General features: G+C 33.7%; 2 protein-coding genes across 2 annotated transcripts; both read left to right on the top strand.

Moving 5' to 3' along the window:
- Positions 1-7,424: 7,424 nt before the first annotated feature.
- Positions 7,425-14,934, top strand: LOC132285394 (PIGF/3-ketodihydrosphingosine reductase fusion protein-like). Its single transcript, XM_059787571.1, has 8 exons — positions 7,425-7,686; positions 7,783-7,848; positions 7,951-7,993; positions 8,657-8,711; positions 9,106-9,154; positions 13,368-13,435; positions 13,648-13,756; positions 14,550-14,934. The coding sequence occupies exons 1-8, from the start codon at positions 7,453-7,455 to the stop codon at positions 14,661-14,663; spliced, it is 738 nt and encodes a 245-aa protein (XP_059643554.1). The 5' UTR covers positions 7,425-7,452; the 3' UTR covers positions 14,664-14,934.
- Positions 14,935-15,752: 818 nt separating this feature from the next.
- On the top strand, positions 15,753-16,682 carry LOC132281922 (NAC domain-containing protein 92-like). Its single transcript, XM_059783574.1, has one exon. The coding sequence runs from the start codon at positions 15,753-15,755 to the stop codon at positions 16,680-16,682; it is 930 nt and encodes a 309-aa protein (XP_059639557.1).
- Positions 16,683-19,392: the final 2,710 nt, after the last annotated feature.

Raw genomic sequence — 19,392 nt, 5'->3', positions numbered from 1 at the left:
TAAAGTGAATGAGAGAGATTATGTTCTCTACAAAAAAGAACAAAAAAGTGTCCCACTTATGACATTTATATCTTAAAGGTAATTTTTTTTTAAAAAAGAACCGTTGTGATAAAGAGGAGCCAAACCTTTTCAAATGTGCCTAGTTAAGTTTATTCTCATCTGATATTAGTTATAGTTATGCTCATTTTACTGACGTTTTCTTGACTACCCAAAATTTGAAGTCACATGGTGAATCTGATCTTCTAATCAACTTTGAAAAAGTGCAATCTCTAGACCATCTTCTGGTCTCAGAGAAATATTCAATATGCATAGATGGTGACAGTTCACACTATATTTAATTATTATTATTTTTTGGTTCTTTCTCCTTCTTTGTGGAGCATGGAGAATCTCTTTCCCATTTGGTCCACCAAAAGCTGAAAAGAGAGAGCTTTGTAAAGGTACAAACAACACACCAAATTATCATCTAGTGGCTGTTAAATAGAATACTCAACAAAGTTGGAAAGGAATAAGATGCTTTTTTCTTTTCCTTCTTCTAATTTTTTAATTTTATTTTATTGGCAATAGTTCAACAATATGTAAGCATTGTCCACTGTCACACAGAGTGAGAGCGGGAAAGAAAGCGGGAGTGTGTGTAGAGGGGCACCAATTTAAAATAAATGTGTGACTTGCTCATGTAACAGAAGACCGAGTCTTATTTGGTTTGCCAGTGCAACTCTGAATGGTTTGACATTAATTATGAAATGTTGAGCCAATCTTGAAAATATTTCGGAGAAAAGGATGCTTGGTATTTTTGTCACTCTGTTAATCTCATTCAAGACTCGGTCTAAACCCCATAAAAGAAAGCCAAAACAGAACCACATTCTTTATATTGTTTGCATAATTCTCCAACTTCTTCTTCACCTAATCATACTCAGTCTTGTGCTTCTCAGCATCCCTCACCATCTTCTCATTGAAAATGTCCTCCTCTTATCAATCTTTGAGTCCCGAAGATATACCTCTTCAGCCTCCATACACTAGTTCCTAAACAAGGCCATGTTTAATTCCTCAATTCCTGCTATCGTAAAAATCAATGCCTTCTTACAATGAATCAATCTCAATATTCGTCTGAGTGGTCAAAGACAGAGTCCTCTTCGTCCTCTTTCAGGCCATCCTCAAATTTCTCAGAGCTCTAGCACTACCACTAATGTCCTCCTCGTGCTTCCTCTTGAACTCAAGCAATACATGCTTATATAAGCCTGTTGTTTGATAATATATTTATTATCAATTCTAAGCACTGTATCCTCTTCAGGTTTTACAGCACTTAACTGCATTTGAATAATTTGATTGAATGATTGATTGTATAAGCATAATTAATCAGTTAGTTAAATTTGGTTAAAAAAAAAATTGTTCATAGGACCTATTCATCGCTCTCCCCTATAGTCCTATTGAATCCATATCCGCAATTACTATCATTCATATTATTTTTCTGGTATCAAAGCACATAAACATAATCAATTGTAAATTTTTTTTTTTTGTGGAGTAAAATTTGCATTGGTTTGCATTCTTCAATCAAGGTTTAGATCACAATTAATATGATATCATGCTATACTAAAGTGCTATGTAGTACAACTGGGTAAAAGATTCATTATAAACTAGTAAAATTACAAATTTAGTATGGATATTGACATCATGAACTGAAGAACTGAAAAACAAGATTGACATCTCTAAACTTCCTAAAGAAAATAGGCTTTTACAACCTAATTAAAGACTTTGTTAATAATCGTCAACTTCATCATTGTCATACCCCCAAATTTTGGAACACGGATTGATCAAGTCCGCGCACAAAATCAAGGGATATCAAAACAATTTAAGTATTTAACAAGCACAGAATACAAAGATGAATAATAAAGAATAAATAAACCGCTGAAGAAAACTAATAAATAAATATTACTTAATGATTCTCCAACAATTACAATTCGGAAATCCCATAACTTAAGGACCCCTTAAAACATTATCCAATAATCCAATACTATTTAAAAGTACACAAGATGAATAGACGAATGACAGTCTCCCAGCTGCGGATCCTCAACCTCGAGACTGGAACCTCTAATAACCTGAAAAATAAATCGTGGGTTAAACCCTACGAGCAAGTTCACTCTACCAGGCCTCTGAAAACCAATAAGCAGATCATCTCTGATCAAAACCAAACCTAATAAAGTTTTAACTTTAATAAAGCACGATATACATGTCTATATATAATTATATATACTATACTAATCACATCCATTAATAGGTTTATTAAATTTCCATACCTATTAAATAATTATTAAAATAATATTCATACCTAGACCAATCTACCATTTCATTTTATAAAAACTCCTTTGACCTTAATCCCATCCTAGTCAGTTGTCTAATCATTTAAACAACAAATTATAATAAAAGAAATACTCTATTTAATCCCAACCCGATAATGATTTTAATTGTTTAAATCACATATCCAAAATCCAAGTTTTGACAAATCATCCACGTCTTCCCCAATATTATTTTATTAATGGAAAATAATACACTAGCCAGTAAGTACTAAACTATTCTCATTTAAGAATATCTAACCCTAATCCAATCCATACATACAACAACCATAGATGATATTTTAATCATCTAACACATAACAACGTAATTATGCTTTGGCAAATCAACCATGCCATTGTAAATATTTTTATTTATATATTGGCAATTCAACCATGCCTCCATAAGTATATTTATTTATACATTGGCAATTCAACCATGCCTCCGTGTATGTATATTTATACATTGGCAATTCAACCATGCCTCCACAGGTATATTTATTCATACATTTAATTAGCAATTCATCCATGCTTTCCATATATGTATTCTATTCATACAAATATTTAGGTAATATATTTAATCATTTGACAATTCATCCATGCCCACACTTTAACCATGAATTAACTTTAAAATTAACAATACGCTAAATCATACATAGCCATCACATGCATATTATACGCATATCATTAATTTAACAACCAGCCTATTAAGATATGCCAAATAAGAATGATAATATTAATCATTTTAAATGATTTATATATATATATATACCTACACATATGTTATTTAATGTATATATGTGTTTAACACCTTCTTTAATAATCCTTGATTATTTAAAATCAATATACATACATACATACATATATATATATATATATATATATATATATATATATATATTCATCCTTCCATACAACTCATAGACAAATTAAACTATATATACCCATATATAAATAATTATATATATATATATATATATATATATATATATATATATATACACTTCCTTCCATAACAAATTATTAATTTATTATATTTACACAAATTAGTGCAACTAAATATGTCAGAAATAGTTTCCTTTAAATACTCCATACCGGTTTAAATAGTTTTCCGACACCGTCTCACTAAAACGTAAATATCTCTTATTAGGATAAGAATCTGATAATGAAATTGGTACCATTGGAAAGAGGACGAAAAATCCTTGAATTTGAGCTCAAGAATGACCCAATTTCGATTTAAGATGACTAAGTTATGACCGTTTTAATTTTATGTCACAAACAGACAAAATAATTGGCTAAGCTCAAACACTACTGTGAGCGCGCCCACACTTAATTAGCTCACTTGAGCTCACACAAACGCACCCACACCAGATTAGCTCACTTGAGCTCACATGTATGCACCCACACCAGATCAATCTTCTGTTGACCAAACTTAATCCATGGTCCAGATTCACATGCGCACTCTTCTATGTACACCGTAATGCACCGAATCATTCCACTTATATTTAAACTATTCCAATGGCCTAGATCAGTGATGTAACCTTTTACTATGCATTCTACCACACTAGATCATACCTCGAATCACTCATCTCCTGATTTATGCGCCGATTCACACAGAGTGCATAGAATTAATTTAAAATTTAATAAAAATAATGCTAAAATAAATTCCAGAATATAAAAAAAATTACAAAACAAATTCTAAAAATATTCTGAAAAGTACAGAAAAATTCCAGAAAATATAAAAACCAAAATTAATCCCCTTAGGTCACAGTTCCACCTATACATTGATTTTAATATATATATCCAACATCTACATATACAAATAAAATCCAATAATCCAAAATTAAAAATATATAATAATTCATACTTTTAAATAATCATATCTAAACACGATTTAATAAAATAAATTAACTTGATGCTTTTAATTAATCCAAATTAATAATTTAATTAGAGCCTTAATACTTAAGATGAAATCCTTATAGGTTCTAAGAGGAAAAATAGAGAAAACTCGCCTGAAGGTTTCGAAACGAAACCGACGCTTCAAGCTTTAATTATCTCTTCCAATTCCGACGTCCTCATTTTCAGATCCGACCTCCTCCTTGTCAGCAGCCCTTCTTCTTCCTCTCTCTCTGTCTATTTTATTTTTCTAACGTGTAAAACCTTTAACCCTAAAGCTTTATGTGTATTTTTATACACCTTAAATTCCAAATCCTATTCCAACTAGTATTATGAATTAAAATAATAACCTTTAAATAATTTATATCTATAAACATATATTATATATAAATATATATTCCTTCCATAATTAACTCGTTAGTTAATTAAATCATATATACTTATAAATATCAATAAATATATATCTATATATATATCTTTCCATAACCATTATTAATTAATTATATTTATATATAATTATATATATATATATATATATAAATATAATTGATACAAAAGTGATCATTTAAATAATTAAATAACCACGGACCTTCATTAATTAACCCAATAAGGTTTCATACAAGCCCAAGACCACATCTTTTGGTCCAACTTTCCTTAAGCCCAATCCAATTAATTTAAATAAATAAGATAATTAATTAAATACAGAAATTAAAATAACTAATTACATGAAGCACATAAACAAACAAGAATTTACAACTAAGTCATATAATATCAATAAAATCAACACACCAATAATTCAATCAATAATCAACCACACAAACAATCAATCATCATACATAATCACGAAATATAACTTAATTAAAATAAGATAATTAATCTAGCACTCAATAAAATAAAATAAATCATTGAAAAATAAAATAAAATAATTAATCCTAATTAATAAATCTTTTAAAATTATCGGGGTATTACAATCATCATCCAATCCTGCTACAAATGGCTGATTCAATAGTATCTCAGCTGTCAATCTGTGGGAAGCATTCCTCGCTAGACAACATTTCAAGAAATCCTTACCCTCTTTCGATATCTTGCTCGGAATTTTCGGAATTTTTTTACTTTCATCATCCTCACTTAGAATACTATCAACCTCACAATCTTGTTTTCCATCCCACAAAGACTTCCTAGTTAGCATCTCAAACACAACACACCCAAGAGCCCATATATCACAAGAAGGCTCTTGTACATTGTCAATCACAGCTTCTGGTGACAAGTACCCAATATCATTCCCTCTTATAGAAGACTCCAACTTCCTCTTCTTATTAATATTTTCAACACTTTCTGCCTACCCACAATCTCCAATCTTCACCATATATTTAGTACCAATAACTTTGGATTCGAAATCCGAAATAGCTTCTTCATTATCAAATGTATCACAAGAAGGCTCTTGTACATTATCAACCATAGCTTCTGGTGACAAGTACCTAATATCATTCCCTCTTATAGAAGACTCCAACTTCCTCTTCGTATTAATATTTTCAATACATTCTGCCAACCCACAATCACCAATCTTCACCATATATTTAGTACCAAAAACTCTGGATTAGAAATCTGAAACAGCATCTTCATGCAGAGGTAAGGTTGCGTGCATTTGACTCTCCCCAAACTCTGCACTGCCACGACCTCTTGAACTAGGGAAAAGTATAATATTTTCAGCCTCAAGTTACACTCTTTGACGTCCTGAAGAGTGTTATAATGAATAAAGATAGAATCTTTGAATGAAAATACCTCAATCAAAGTATCTATTATGTTAGTAGACCATTTTGATGGTTTTGTCTCATTTTCTTTTGTCCTTTTGTGATGTGGTCATGGTGGTGTTGGAGGTGTCGGTGTCATCTCTTAGGACTTCATAGTGTTCTTGACGTCATTAACTCTTCTGTCTACTCTGGGTAGTACACATGCGATCCCTAAGAAAAGCAAATTTCTCATAAGTAATATGTTTCGGCATATGAGAATCTCATATATGCCATGGTGTATACCAAACAGGACTTGTTCGGGGCATATCTCTTTGCTCGGAACTTGATTTTTGATGCCATTTCTTCCGTTGTTCATATTTTCTCATTTCGGTTCTTTTTCGTTCGCGACATAACCATGTTTGTAAATATGATAAAGTCCTCGAAGAATATGCCTTGTATAGCGCCGAATTTCGGCTTCCGGCAATTCTCCGAATTTCTCAATCATATCAACTAGGGTTCCACCAAAACCATGTTCCAACAACAGGTTACATACCTTATTATGACTCTCACCAACACTAATTGCTTCTCCTAAGCACTGACGAATATAGTGGCATTCTTGGAGATTGTCAAGATCTTTTTAAATTTATGGTTCAACATTCGGTGACAAGTGATATTTTTATTACTTAAAATTTTATTTCATTTTAAGTGACACTGTTTATAATTATATTGAGAGTTTATCTATATATAGAGTACCTGGAGTAGAAGTCAAGAAGTCGGTTTATGGTTTAAGATAGGAAAGGTATTAACATTATTTTTATTATAAATTATTTGTTGAGTAAGAATCCTTGCAGAACACTTTAAACTTTGTGTGGTGTGGATATAAAAGTTCGCTAATTGATAAAATTAAAAATGTTGTTGCTTAATGTTAAAAATGGGATAAAATTTTAAGTGATAGAGACATTATTTTATACTAAATACTGAAAATTTATAAAAATATTTATTTTACCACTTAAAAAGTTCAGCACTTAAAATTCGGCTCTTAAAAGTCTTGGTACTTCATTTTCAGAGCAACTAAGTACTAAAATTTTAAGAGCTAAATTTTAAGGTCTTTTTGAATTTATAGAGTTATAAGTGATATTTTTGTCACTTAAAATTTTATCTTATTTTAAGGGGCGCTTATCAATTTTAGTGATACTTAAATTAGGTAGTTAAATGCAATTAATTGAATAATTGTTTAATCAATTCAAATTAAACCTGAATTTTTTCTTTTATTTATATATATATTTTTATTATTATTTTTTGCCAGTTAAACACTGAATTGAGTCCATCAAAAATTACTTATGTGACTTTGTTTAAAGACGGATCCAGTTTTGATCCATCCCCGAATTGTTAGAATCCGTTTATGAGCAACCCGAAATATGTACTATGAACTTGCCCGTTTGCCCAGCCTAATTTGAATTGAAGTAACGAACCGAGTCGACTCACTTTTGCAATCTTAGCATATGCTAGCGGCATTAGCAAGGAAGAACAAAATGGAGGAGGAGAAGAAAAATCAGACCCTCAAAGCTTCAAAATCTAGAAACGACACCGTCCAACCACCATCACCATCACCATCGCAGGAATTTTTGTTGCATCTGATATGTGGATTAGGGTTAGCATCAGCATTCTGGGTGGCCCGGAATCTCTACTCCATTAACCTTGTCACACATACTTCTCAAACCCTCCGTCTGATCTGGGTATACCATCATCACCATCAATCCACATTAGTTTCAGATGATTCTCTCTGATTTCGTTTCATTTGATTGTGACTATATGTGGATTTGAATTTTCAGGTCATTGAAGCCCCAATTGTTATCCTTCTTTACAGTCTTTTTCGGCAAAATCCGAATCAATGCTCGGTACTTCTTAGTAATCTTTAGTTGTTGCTTATTTCAATTCTCATTTGATCTTATACCCTTTTGTGTGTGTAATTCATAAAGGTTTGTTATGTGGTTTGACAGTATTTGAAAGCTGTAGGACGAGGCATGTTGGGGCTTCCTGCTGGTTAGTCTTCAAATCTCAGATGCTGCAGCTTGCAAAATATTTGCACAACTTTAAATAGATGTTTGCATGTGTACGAGAAGCACATATTTATTATATATGTTTGTGCATGTGTGCATTTATGTACCTATGTTATTTTTTGGATGAATATTTATGTATTTATGGTGTGAACAAAATTAAACAAAATGGTATTACAATTCCGTGTTCTCTTGAATTTAGCTGATAAAATTACAAAACGGATATTTAAGTTGCATAGGCTCTATTTGTTTGAAATGCTTTCCTGGATAAATTTGTCTCAACAAATTATTCTCAGATTATGTGAAGTGATACTCTGTGTCGAAGTTAATTGAAGTGATTTGATGATCCATGTTTTTCAATGGAAATAATTCCTGAGAAAAGAAATTTTGTTCCCCTTTAAGATTTTGGGGGGACTTTTATCTTTCTTGGCGGAAGATATTCCATTGATTCTTGAAATTTTTGATATGTTTCCTTCAAATTATGCACAGCCAAGCTGTATGATTAGATACCCATTCACATATCTGAGTGCTTGGTTGATTACTAGATTTTTCATGTAAACTAAAATAACTTCTTGGTTTAATGAGTTTATTCTGTTTATTTTCTCTTTCTGTAAAAGGTGCTTAGCATGATGCGCTTTTGTACCTGTAGGGGCTGTAGTGAATGCACTTGGAGCTATTGCTTTGGGGGCACCTGTTGGCATTCAGTAAGTGAAATACCTTCTGTCTATGCCATTCAGGAAAAAAGAGAAATACCTTCTGTTTTTCAAAGAAATTATATTATCTATTCATGGTTCCAACACAGACACATATATATATATATAGAGCCGTGAATATATTTCTTTTTAATTAAAGTTATAAAATTCCAACCAAGCATGGTGTAGGAATTCATCTGAGAATTCAGTTTCAAGATTCACTGCACTCTCCCAAGCTCAACTATGAATTATGTTTCCAGAACTACAAAAAGAGAAATTATCCAGAGGACCCAAAACTTTGTTTTATTGTAATCATTATAAGTATGGAGTACAATTTTATTTATCCTTGTTATAAGATGTATAATAAAAGCATGAATTAATTTTGAAAGGTTTTTGTTGGACGCAGATACTTTTCCAAGACCCTCAACTGGTCTCTTCTTATGTCACTGTTAACTGTGAGTATCCATTTAGTTACTGCATGCAATATCTTTCTAGCTATTCAATGTGTATGGAATTAAAATTGGATATTATCAGCTTCTACTAGTTAGTTGTTTGATAACTTTCAGTGGTTTCTCTATTAAGTTTTATCTAAAATCATGATTAGTACCTCTTAATTTTCTCTCAGAGATACTTGGCTTATCAATTCCTTGTTCCTACTTCAGAATGTCAGAAATTTAAAAAATGATCTTCCTCGAGTAATTAGGTAGACCATCACCTATCACTCTCTCACCCAATTGAAGGTTCAGGTGAAACTAAGTGGAGAATTAGGTTCGCTACGTTTGAAAAGAGTTCATTGTAGTGGGGATTCCGCCCATGTTCCTCCCTCCACTTTTCTTCGTTTCCTTATTTAGAATTCTCTCACACACTAGACACTCTCAATAATTTCAAATTTCAAGAGCTACAAAAATTGTAGCAGAAATGGTGATAGCAGGGGGAAGCAATTGTTTACCATCTGTAGTTTTCATTATCAAGTTCAAAACACCAAGTGGAAATATGAATTGAAGCAATATTTTTGTGTCCTTAAATACCTCTGGACACTTACTCTTTTCAGTTATATCATAATGTATGAGGTCAATGCAGTGAGTTGCGCAAGCTGTCCAATACAAGTTTTTTGTATTAACATCTTCCCTGCAACTGCAATTTTAGTCTCATAGTCCATCACGAGACTTGAGAATGTTGTGGAAAAAATTGGAGAACCGTATAAGACTTGAAACCATATATTGTCTATCACCTTTAATAAAGGCTTGCAATTTTTCAGTTTGAGATGAATTAATATATATAATTTTAATGTAATTACTAATTAGTAATTTATTATGTATTGTAGCATACTAATCGGTAATCTAAATATCTAATAAATACTGAAAAAAAAAATCTAATAAAAAATACTCGTTTTTCTTTATTTTTACTTGATGAACCAGAGGCATAAAAGTACTTTTGCTTCCAAAATTACTTCCCTGTCTGATCAGGATTTCCATGGATTTCCTCTCGCCAATGCCCATACCCTTCCTTCATTCTTTTTCTCTTTCTTTCCCTTCAAATTTTCACACAGTTTCCTTTTTTTTTTTCTCTCTCTCTCTCTCTCTCTCTCTCTCTCTCTCTTCCATATTCCTTGTAATTTTTAGATTTTTCTAACATTTCGTCTTTTAAGTTTCTGCTCCATGGATTTGGCCAGCAAACTCCATGGATTCCAGTGGCTCTCCTCTCTCCCCTACCCCATTTCATCTCTTCCTTCGTTCTTTCTTCCTTTTCTTTCCATTTGGTCTCTAACAGTTAGTGTAAGAGGTAGAATTTAATTTCATATTTGCAAATTCTGAGAATTAGTTTAATATTTGTGAGGGTCTGGCTTTCAGATGTGAGGATAATGTTACAAACATGGTAATCATAGAAGATTGAATCACAGTTTTCTGATTCTGAGAGAAACAAGGCAAGAGTTTTTTTTTTTTTTTTTTTTTTCTCCTTTGAGAAAGAGGGTAGGTTCGTAAAAGAAGAGTTGGTATGGGAGGTTGAGGGTTCAAGTCACATTAGGGACACTGGGATAGTAGTGGGTAGTGTGCGTGAGAATCGTACCAAAAAGAAAAAAAAAACAAAAACAAAAAGGGGGAAAAAAAACTTATTCAAGCTCTAGGAGTTATGATGTTTAAGATCAAAGTGTCAATATATTAAATGAATTTAGAACATCAATATAATACTCAACAATGTATAATATATGTGACAAGTATACAACATTAATATAATATTCATATTTCTATATTTCAAGTTTAACATTGAAATTGAACTATACGTGAAGTATTGAACTTGTAATATTGTTTATAAATATAATAAAAATAAGTAAATAAGAAATTATAATGCATCAAGATCTGTAATCTATATCAAACAAATTTTTTTAAGAAAGAATAATAAAATCAGAAAACCAAATATAATAAATATTAAAAATTAAATTAAATATAAAGAATGACTCCAAACATCATCTAATAATAAAATGGAGTATACTTATCAAAAAAGAAAAAGAAAAAGGAGTATAATCATTATTTACAGCTTACAAGTATAGATCTGAAAAGAACAAAAAGTAAAATTATTCATATAAGCAACTTATCGTGTGATGAAGAAATGTGAATCAAATTGGCAGATTTACAGACCAGACAAGATCCACCAACAATTTATCATATTTTAACAGTAGACACTAAATCTAGGTAAAACTAGTGTAAATAAAGGGAAGGATTTTTTTTTTTTTTTTTTTTTTAAAAAAAAGGGTTTAAAGCTTATCTACTGAATGAAATGTTCAAAACTGTTGATTCAATATCTAAGTTTAGACGTCATGAATTGTAAGTTTTGGAAAGTACATTAATGATTATATATATTTTTTTTTCTTGAAGAGTTGGGAACCTGAAATTGTGAAAAGGTATTGAAAGAAGGAAGAAGAGATGTAGTTCAAAACATTGATGCCCAGAACTTCTGTAATGGTCCTATACAGAGTATTCTGGCCATTTACGATCGGGACATTCAGAAGAACTGAAATAAACAACCTGTAATGTTATCGCCACTTGGTGATACCGTTGTGTAACGGCCGTCACTTTAAACCTTGTTTTCAACTCACTTGTGAGTTGAGTTTTGTTGTTTCCTCATACTTGGGTTTGCGATCTTTTACTTGGGTTCTTTCTTTTCCGATCTCTTACTTGGGTTTGCCTCTGGGGGTTTCTTCGAGGATTGTAGGTGCTTGGGATCCGGTGGTGGAGAGGGTGGAGGGCTTGTGGTGTGGAAGAAGCAATATTTATCAAAAGGTGGGAGGGTTACCTTGTTGAAAAGCACTTTGTCGAGCATCCCTACATATTTTCTATCCCTTTTCCAGATTCCATCCTCAGTAGCTGCTTGTATTGAAAGACTTCAGAGGAACTTCTTATGGGGAGGTTTGGGGGATGAGTTTAAGTATCATCTAATTCGTTGGGAACAAGTGTGTAAGCCTGTTAAGTTCGGAGGAATAGGGATTAGGAGACTGCTGCCTTTTAACAGGGCCCTTTTAGGTAAGTGGTTGTGGAGGTTTGGTATTGAGCGGGATAGGTTGTGGAGGAGGGTTATTTTGTGTCGCTTTGGTGTCTCTTCCTAGAGGCGTTGGTGTTTGGAAAGCCATTCGGAAGGGATGGAATGAGTTTTCTAAGCATATCAAATTCAGAGTTCATGATGGTACAGAGATTCGGTTTTGGGAGGATTTGTGGTGTGGAGATCGCACTTTAGCATGTTCTTTCCCCAGACTTTTTAGGATTGCGACTAAGAGACATGCCTCGGTGGCTAACTGCTATCGCCTTGATAGCGGGAGACCGGTTTAGGACGTGCTTTTTCAACGATCCTTTCAGGACTGGGAGACGGATGACGTCTTTGGTTTTTTAGAGTTTTTGTACAGCCAAGTGATCCATGGAGGAGCTAGGGATTCTCTTGTTTGGATTCCTTCTTCTAGGGGAATGTTTAGTGTGAGATCTTTCTTCGGATGTCTTTTGGACCCAGCTAGGCTGTATTCCCTTGGAAGGCAATGTGGCGAACTAAGGCGCCGTTAAATGTGGCATCGTTTGCTTAGACGGTCGTGTGGGGTAAAATATTTACGCTGGATAATTTGAGAAAGAGAAATCATATCACGGTGAACTGGTGTTGCATGTGTAAGTGTAATGGTGAGTCGGTTGACCATCTTCTTTTGCATTGTCCAGTAGCGGTTGACTATTGGAATCTCTTGTTAGGCCTCTTTGGACTTTACTAGGTCATGCCTAGATCTACGAGAGGTCTAATGGACAACTGGAGAGGGTTGGGTGGAAGCACAGGCTCGAGGGTTTTGGAGGATGGCGCCTCTGTGTCTTTGGTGGTGTCTGTGGAGAGAGCGGAATAGAAGATCCTTTGAAGGAGAGGAATCTTCGGTCATTGTTCTCAAATCTTCTGTTATTAGCTCTCCTTTTTTTTTGGGGGTTCGGGTAGACTATGTTCCTCTACTGAGGAGACTATTGAGTTTCTGTCTTCCCTTGGGGCCTTAGGGTATCCAGGTTTCTTGTTGCTTTGTAGGGACACGTTCCCCTTTTGAACGCTTTTAATGAATTGCTTATTTATTAAAAAAAAAAGTTTTGTTGGTTCCTCATGTTGGTTTTGTATGATTACGTATATTGATGTATTTAAGTACTTGTGTTTTTGCAGTTTGTTCCTGCAGCCTCTGTTTTTGGTTCATCATGGACTGACTGGCAGCGAATTTTTGCACACACGAAGTATGTTCTTTTATCTTATTTGGTGGTTTGTCCTTATATTCAGAAAACATGGGACTTGTTCGTGTTGCAATTATCTTTTTCATTTTGCAGTATAAAATTATACATATCATTGTATGTTGGCGCATGAATGTGTAATCATGCATTTACTATTCCTTTGGTCAGTTAATATATATTGTGTTATTGTTATGATGTTTCACATTTTTCACTCGCAGGCCAATTGGATCTATAGATTTTATGATCTGTCTGCCTGCACATGGAGCTGTAATTGGAGCTTGGCTTGGGGCTTGGCCTATGCCACTTGATTGGGAAAGGCCATGGCAGGTACTATTTCCTTCCTATTGCTACTAATATATTAGAACTGAGTACAGTTTCCTCTCAACTTCCTATTTCTTTGTTTGTCTGTAATTTTTTAATTGTGGAGATCATATTTTTCTTCTTCAATTCATTTTTATCTAGAGAGAAGTTTGATTAATGATTACTAGTATGATTTCTGAGTTTTGCTCAATTCCTGATTTTTATTTTTCCCACTGATACATTTTAGTTAAGTTGTTTATTTGCAGTTTAATATTCAACATAGTTAAGGGCCATAGCAAACATTTCCCTCAGATATGAAGCACAATAGTAATTACCTTCTAATCTTCAAATTGCTTTGGTCGTGGCACAGTAATGGTCCTCACTCTAATTGCTGTTAAGTTCCTTGTTCTGAAAACTCAATAGACCAGAAAAGAAGGCATTGGTTATGTGTATCACTTGTGTTACTCTGATTTAGATCTGGATCTATATTGGCCTATTTTCACTTTCAGAAAATCAGGATGGTTTAATTTACATACTGGTTATGTGCGTAAATGAAAGTAAACCATGCATTTCTTTTTACATTAAAACTATAAGCTAATTATACATTATAAGTGTTGCTCTGACAGTCCCAATGTTGTTTTTTGGCATCATAGGCCATCAGAACAATCTTTTTGTGTCTTGGCCTTTCTGGTTAGACTTGTGCTGTTGGTTCAAATATTGCTAAACTTGATTGCTTACTGAGCCATTTCATCACCTGGTTTAATTTTTTGTTGGGTTTTCTTCTATTCTGATACCCGAATCTATTAAATCTTGTTTGTAGGAATGGCCTATTTGTGTTAGTTATGGAGCTATGGCTGGGTACTTGGTTTCAATGGTGGTATCTTTTGGATTTGTACTCTTGCGAGGTGGGAAGCATCGCGTCAAAGGAGACTAATCGGCTAGGAGAAGTCATCAAATTGGAAGACTTGTTAACTATACACTAACCCAAAATTGCAAAATTTTTTTTGACTTGCATGCTCATCAATATGAAGAGGAATATATCTAAATATGACCTTTTTTCCTACATTAGTTATACTCGTGTCAATTTTGGTTTGAGGCATCTTTTAACCTTTCTGTGTATGTGTCTTATGTATAACTCAGTAAATAACTGTTTGATGATCCCTTGTTCTTCTGGAACCCGTAATTTGAAGTTTTAAATCACAATTCATCCTGTGCATTCAGGTGATGATCATCGTTTTAGAAGGTCGTGTGTTCAAGACTCCGAGCAATAGTAGGTAAGTTTGTGAGTAACTTACCTGAAAAAAAATATAAATGTAGAGATATCCATCTTTCTTTAAATTTTGGATTTTGAGTTTTCTGTTCAACGGCCTGAATTCAAGAATCAATGATCTCCATTGTAATTGTTGGCCTGGTCGGAGCATGAGTTTGGCGGATCAGTCGTAAAATCAACAGCCTAACTTTAGATCCATAGCATTAGGATTTCTTCAAAGGTCGTCCCTTATTTTTAATGACTATTATTCTGATTAAGATGAACTTTGTATTCGACAAACCGTAGTGCCCTCAAATACATGTGCAGTGATTGTTTTAATATTCGACAAACCGTACTTTTATATTTTTAATTTAATAAAGAGAGGATATATGTATATATAGAAGTATATATTTTTTCCCAAGTTAAAAGTAAATTATATAGGTAATTAGAATTTAAATCCGTGTAATTAGTGTTTTGTTATATATAATATTTATAGAGTTGGATAAATTGTATAGGTAATATTACTTTCTATTTTAGAAATTGCAATCCTTACCCACAAGGAAAGTATTTTAGAAATTGTAATCCTTGTCTAAAGATAAGGTATGAGTCTATAAATGGAATTGAATCCTAAGTCTTCCAGAGCAATCCAAGAGCGTCATTCCATCTGTCAAGATCTTGACACGGGAGTTTTTTTTCTAAATTCTTTCAATACACAACTCGTTATTTTCAGGAGTTCTGGTACTCTAACGACAACGATTAACCCAGTTGAAATAGATGTTTATACCGCCGCTAGGGTTTCGCTTCGTCCCCACAGAAGATGAAATCCTCCATTACCTGAGAAGTAAAGTGATGAGAGAGAGCTTGCCTGATGGTGTAATATTGGATATTAATCTTTATGTGAATGCCCCATGGGACATATTCAGAAAAGAAGATCAATGGCGGCATACGAGTAACAAGGAATTTGTTATCTATTTCTTCACCAAGTTGAAGAAAATTGGCAATCAGAAGAGAGCTATAAGGAGAGCCGGGTGTGGGACTTGGGTTGGAAAAACCAAGCCTGAAGAAATTTATAATAGACAGAAACAACTTATTGGTATCAAGAAGATGTTGACTTTTGAAGTAGATGTCAAGAACGAGTGTTCGATCATGCCAAGAGGGCACTGGATCATGCACGAGTATTCCCTAAGCGGTGTGAGTTTGAATGGGTTAGAAGAAGAAAGTGATGGTGATTATGTTGTTTGTAAGATCAAAAGAGATGATTCTAAATATTTGAGGAGAGCACCAAAGTATGCACTATCCAATAAAGAAAACCCTAATAGTAAGAAGAAGATGATGCGATATGATGATCATTGCCATCATGAGGCCTCCACAAGTACTACAATGACTCTAAAGGATCATCATCATGAGTTGCAGCTTCCATGGCCGCCATTTTCATCATTACCCAACAATACATCTTTTTCCTGTGATGCAACTACTATTCCAATGTCTTCCTCAGATAATCAGCCTCTCCTAGCATATAATGATGAGTGTGCAAGACTGTTTGATCTGCCCAACATCACAATCAACTCTTGTGGTACAATACGAGGCCTTCAGCAAATAGACTCATTTTTTGACAACTTTGATGCAACTACTACCGCTACGTCGCTGATGCTACCACATGATGATATTATTAGTACAACAATGAACTCAAACCAAGACTTGTAGCAGATTGAGGCATTTTTTAACAACTTTGATTTCGAAACTGATTTCTTTGATTCAGATATGGAGACACGCCCCTACGCTTTTTCTAAAAGTCTTCTGTCTAATGACCCATTTCTTTAGAGCTACTTTAAAATGATGATCTTATATATATAGTTGCTAGTTAGTTATTCCTTTCTATTGTTTTAATTTCATTGTTCATTGTTATGACTTCTATGTTATAATTGGTTGCTTATGAATTGTAACATAGAGACTTAGTTGTATGTTTTGCTAACTCCATCTAGTTATACCATAATTTCATTGTTCATTGTTGTAATATGTTTTTACTTTTATAGTTTTCACTGCTGCATCTTTTCCCTCTTATCAGTAACAGTAGCTTCAATATGCGGTGAAAAAAAAATTCACTTCTTCTGTATGCTTGATCCTAAATGCTACATATATGCACCGAAAAATGAATATAAGGATTTGATTACATTGAAATCTGGCATGCATTTAGTACATTTGACAATTCCACGACTAATAAATGGGTTGTCAATGAGTGGAATCTCCCAAATAGTGGTTTTTTTTTTTTTTTTTTTTTTTTTTTTTTTTTTTTTTTTTTTTTGTGAAAATTCAAACAATTTGTATAAATTTAAGATTATTTACAGCAATGGTTTGTGACTATGCTCAACAAACTAAACAAAAGATAATCCCATTTAGCATAGGGATCCTATATATCCTATAAAAAACTGATTTGGCACATTCCCAAATAGTGTTTTGTGTAAAGAATGATCCGGTGAAGATGAATATTCTATCTGAGGATCTGTTCAAGTATGTATTTGGTTGTTGTTTGCTTATATTGGGTGCATGTATTGCAGGCTTGCTGCAGAGGTACGGAAAAGAAATACTGTGGTGTAGATATTTTCACCGATTGCATATACCACCTTTGACTACCACAATTGCCACCAAAACAAAGCACCTAAACTGATATTTGAGTCTAGCGGAAAACATATACATAAGACTCAAAATTACCCAAAAAAAAAAAAAAAAAATAGAAGAAGAATAAGAAGCAATTGACATAAAAATTACATATAAGGAAAAGTATGGCATAGACGTCCACTCATTACTGAATTTTCATAGAATTTCTTTGTCATTCATAGATCAATTGTCTGAATCCTCGGAGTTCTTGCTTTGTTTCTTCTTTAAGTATGAAAACGTTGGTCAGAGCAGTTTTCGACACCAAAGTAACTTCCAATAGACGCCAAGCCTGCAACAGAAATCCACATCATCAATGGATCATCAGCAACTAATAAAAGTAACAACTACTGTAAATGTAATGAATTGTCATGTGTTCCCCTATAGCATGAACAGAGTATTGAACCAACACCTCTCAACATTAAAACTATAGACAACCATTTGTCCCGAAAATTTTAAGCTCTTAAGAACGAGTGTGTATAAAAGTTCTCACTGATGTGTCTTTAGAAATGTAATGAATTCTCAGTTTAAAGCCCCATAATGAAGTAATTGTTCGAATCAATAGAAAGCAATACTTGAAGTCTTGTGTATTTACCTCCTCCACACCGATAATCACTTCTAGCTCTAAAATGTTACTTTGAGGAATATTAAATCTGTTAATAAAACATACAACTGACATTGGAGATAAAGACGTTATGGTCAAATCGTCTGTCACCGTGAATATAGAAGGTCCATTAAAAAACCCATTGCCGGTTATTGCTTCCAATGGACGCGTCTGACCTCCACTGGAAGAGATATTGAAAAGGGAAGAAGCAGTATATGGGGCTTGCTCTGTGGAATAGAAATTTGTTATTTTGGCTTTGGTGTTTGTGAAAATGTCGCCCAAGCACTTAAAAATGACAAAAAAAAAACACAGCATTAAGTCACCACTTAGTGTCACGCGTGTTGTCATTTGTCATTCCTGAAATGGTCGGACACAATTTTAGAAGAGAAAACTCTTGTTGTCCAAACATTGCTACTTGCAACTTATTTACTTTCACGCACTTATCAGACAACAAACACTTAGCACTGTGTGAGGACTTTATTTGCCAGGAAATTCATCTTTGTATGACTCAAAAGAAAAAGAAACTCAACTTCAGTTTTTTACAATTTCCATTCGAAGTCATCCTTTTAGAATTTAGAACAACTTTTAGTTGAGATGGATTTTTTTCCCCCATGATTCAGAAAGTAAGACTTCCCTGAGTTTTCTTGGCATCCAAACAAAGGCTGAAAGAAAGGGATAAGAAAAAGAGAGGTAGGTCACGCTGCTCTTTACATTGGTGCAATCCATCTCATAGTAACCTCATTAGGGCTCTCAACTTTCACCTAATTAGCAGTTAGGTGGATCTTAGTCTGAACCCACAAAACATAGAGGCTAGGCTATTGAGCAAGCTGAGCCGAGCCGAAGCGAGCCGAGCCGAGCAAAACCAAAGCAAGCTCTTTCGCTAGTTTAAGCTGAGTTGGCAAGGCGGGAATTTTTTGCTGGCACGTGACAGTAATCTTTGGTTCGTTCGCCTCCAATTCGCAAATCCTCAGGTTCGTTAAGTTCGCGTTCTTATCACGCCATGTCATCAAACCAATGCATTGTCTCATAAGTGAAAGTACCGAAACGCCACTCAGTTTCAACATTTTAACGTGGTGTGATTGGCTGACTAAGCCTCAGCATCGTATCGGGAACAGTCGTCGACACGTAATCTCAGTGCGCGTCCTAACTGGCTTCCAT

This window comes from Cornus florida, unplaced genomic scaffold, assembly GCF_030987335.1.
Source record: "Cornus florida cultivar Cherokee Brave unplaced genomic scaffold, ASM3098733v1 CherokeeBrave_3.0.0_Hap2_Chr11, whole genome shotgun sequence".
NCBI classification, from domain to species: domain Eukaryota; kingdom Viridiplantae; phylum Streptophyta; class Magnoliopsida; order Cornales; family Cornaceae; genus Cornus; species Cornus florida.
The sequence above is the reverse complement of the archived record's forward strand: the minus strand, read 5'-3'. Positions and strand labels throughout refer to the sequence as shown.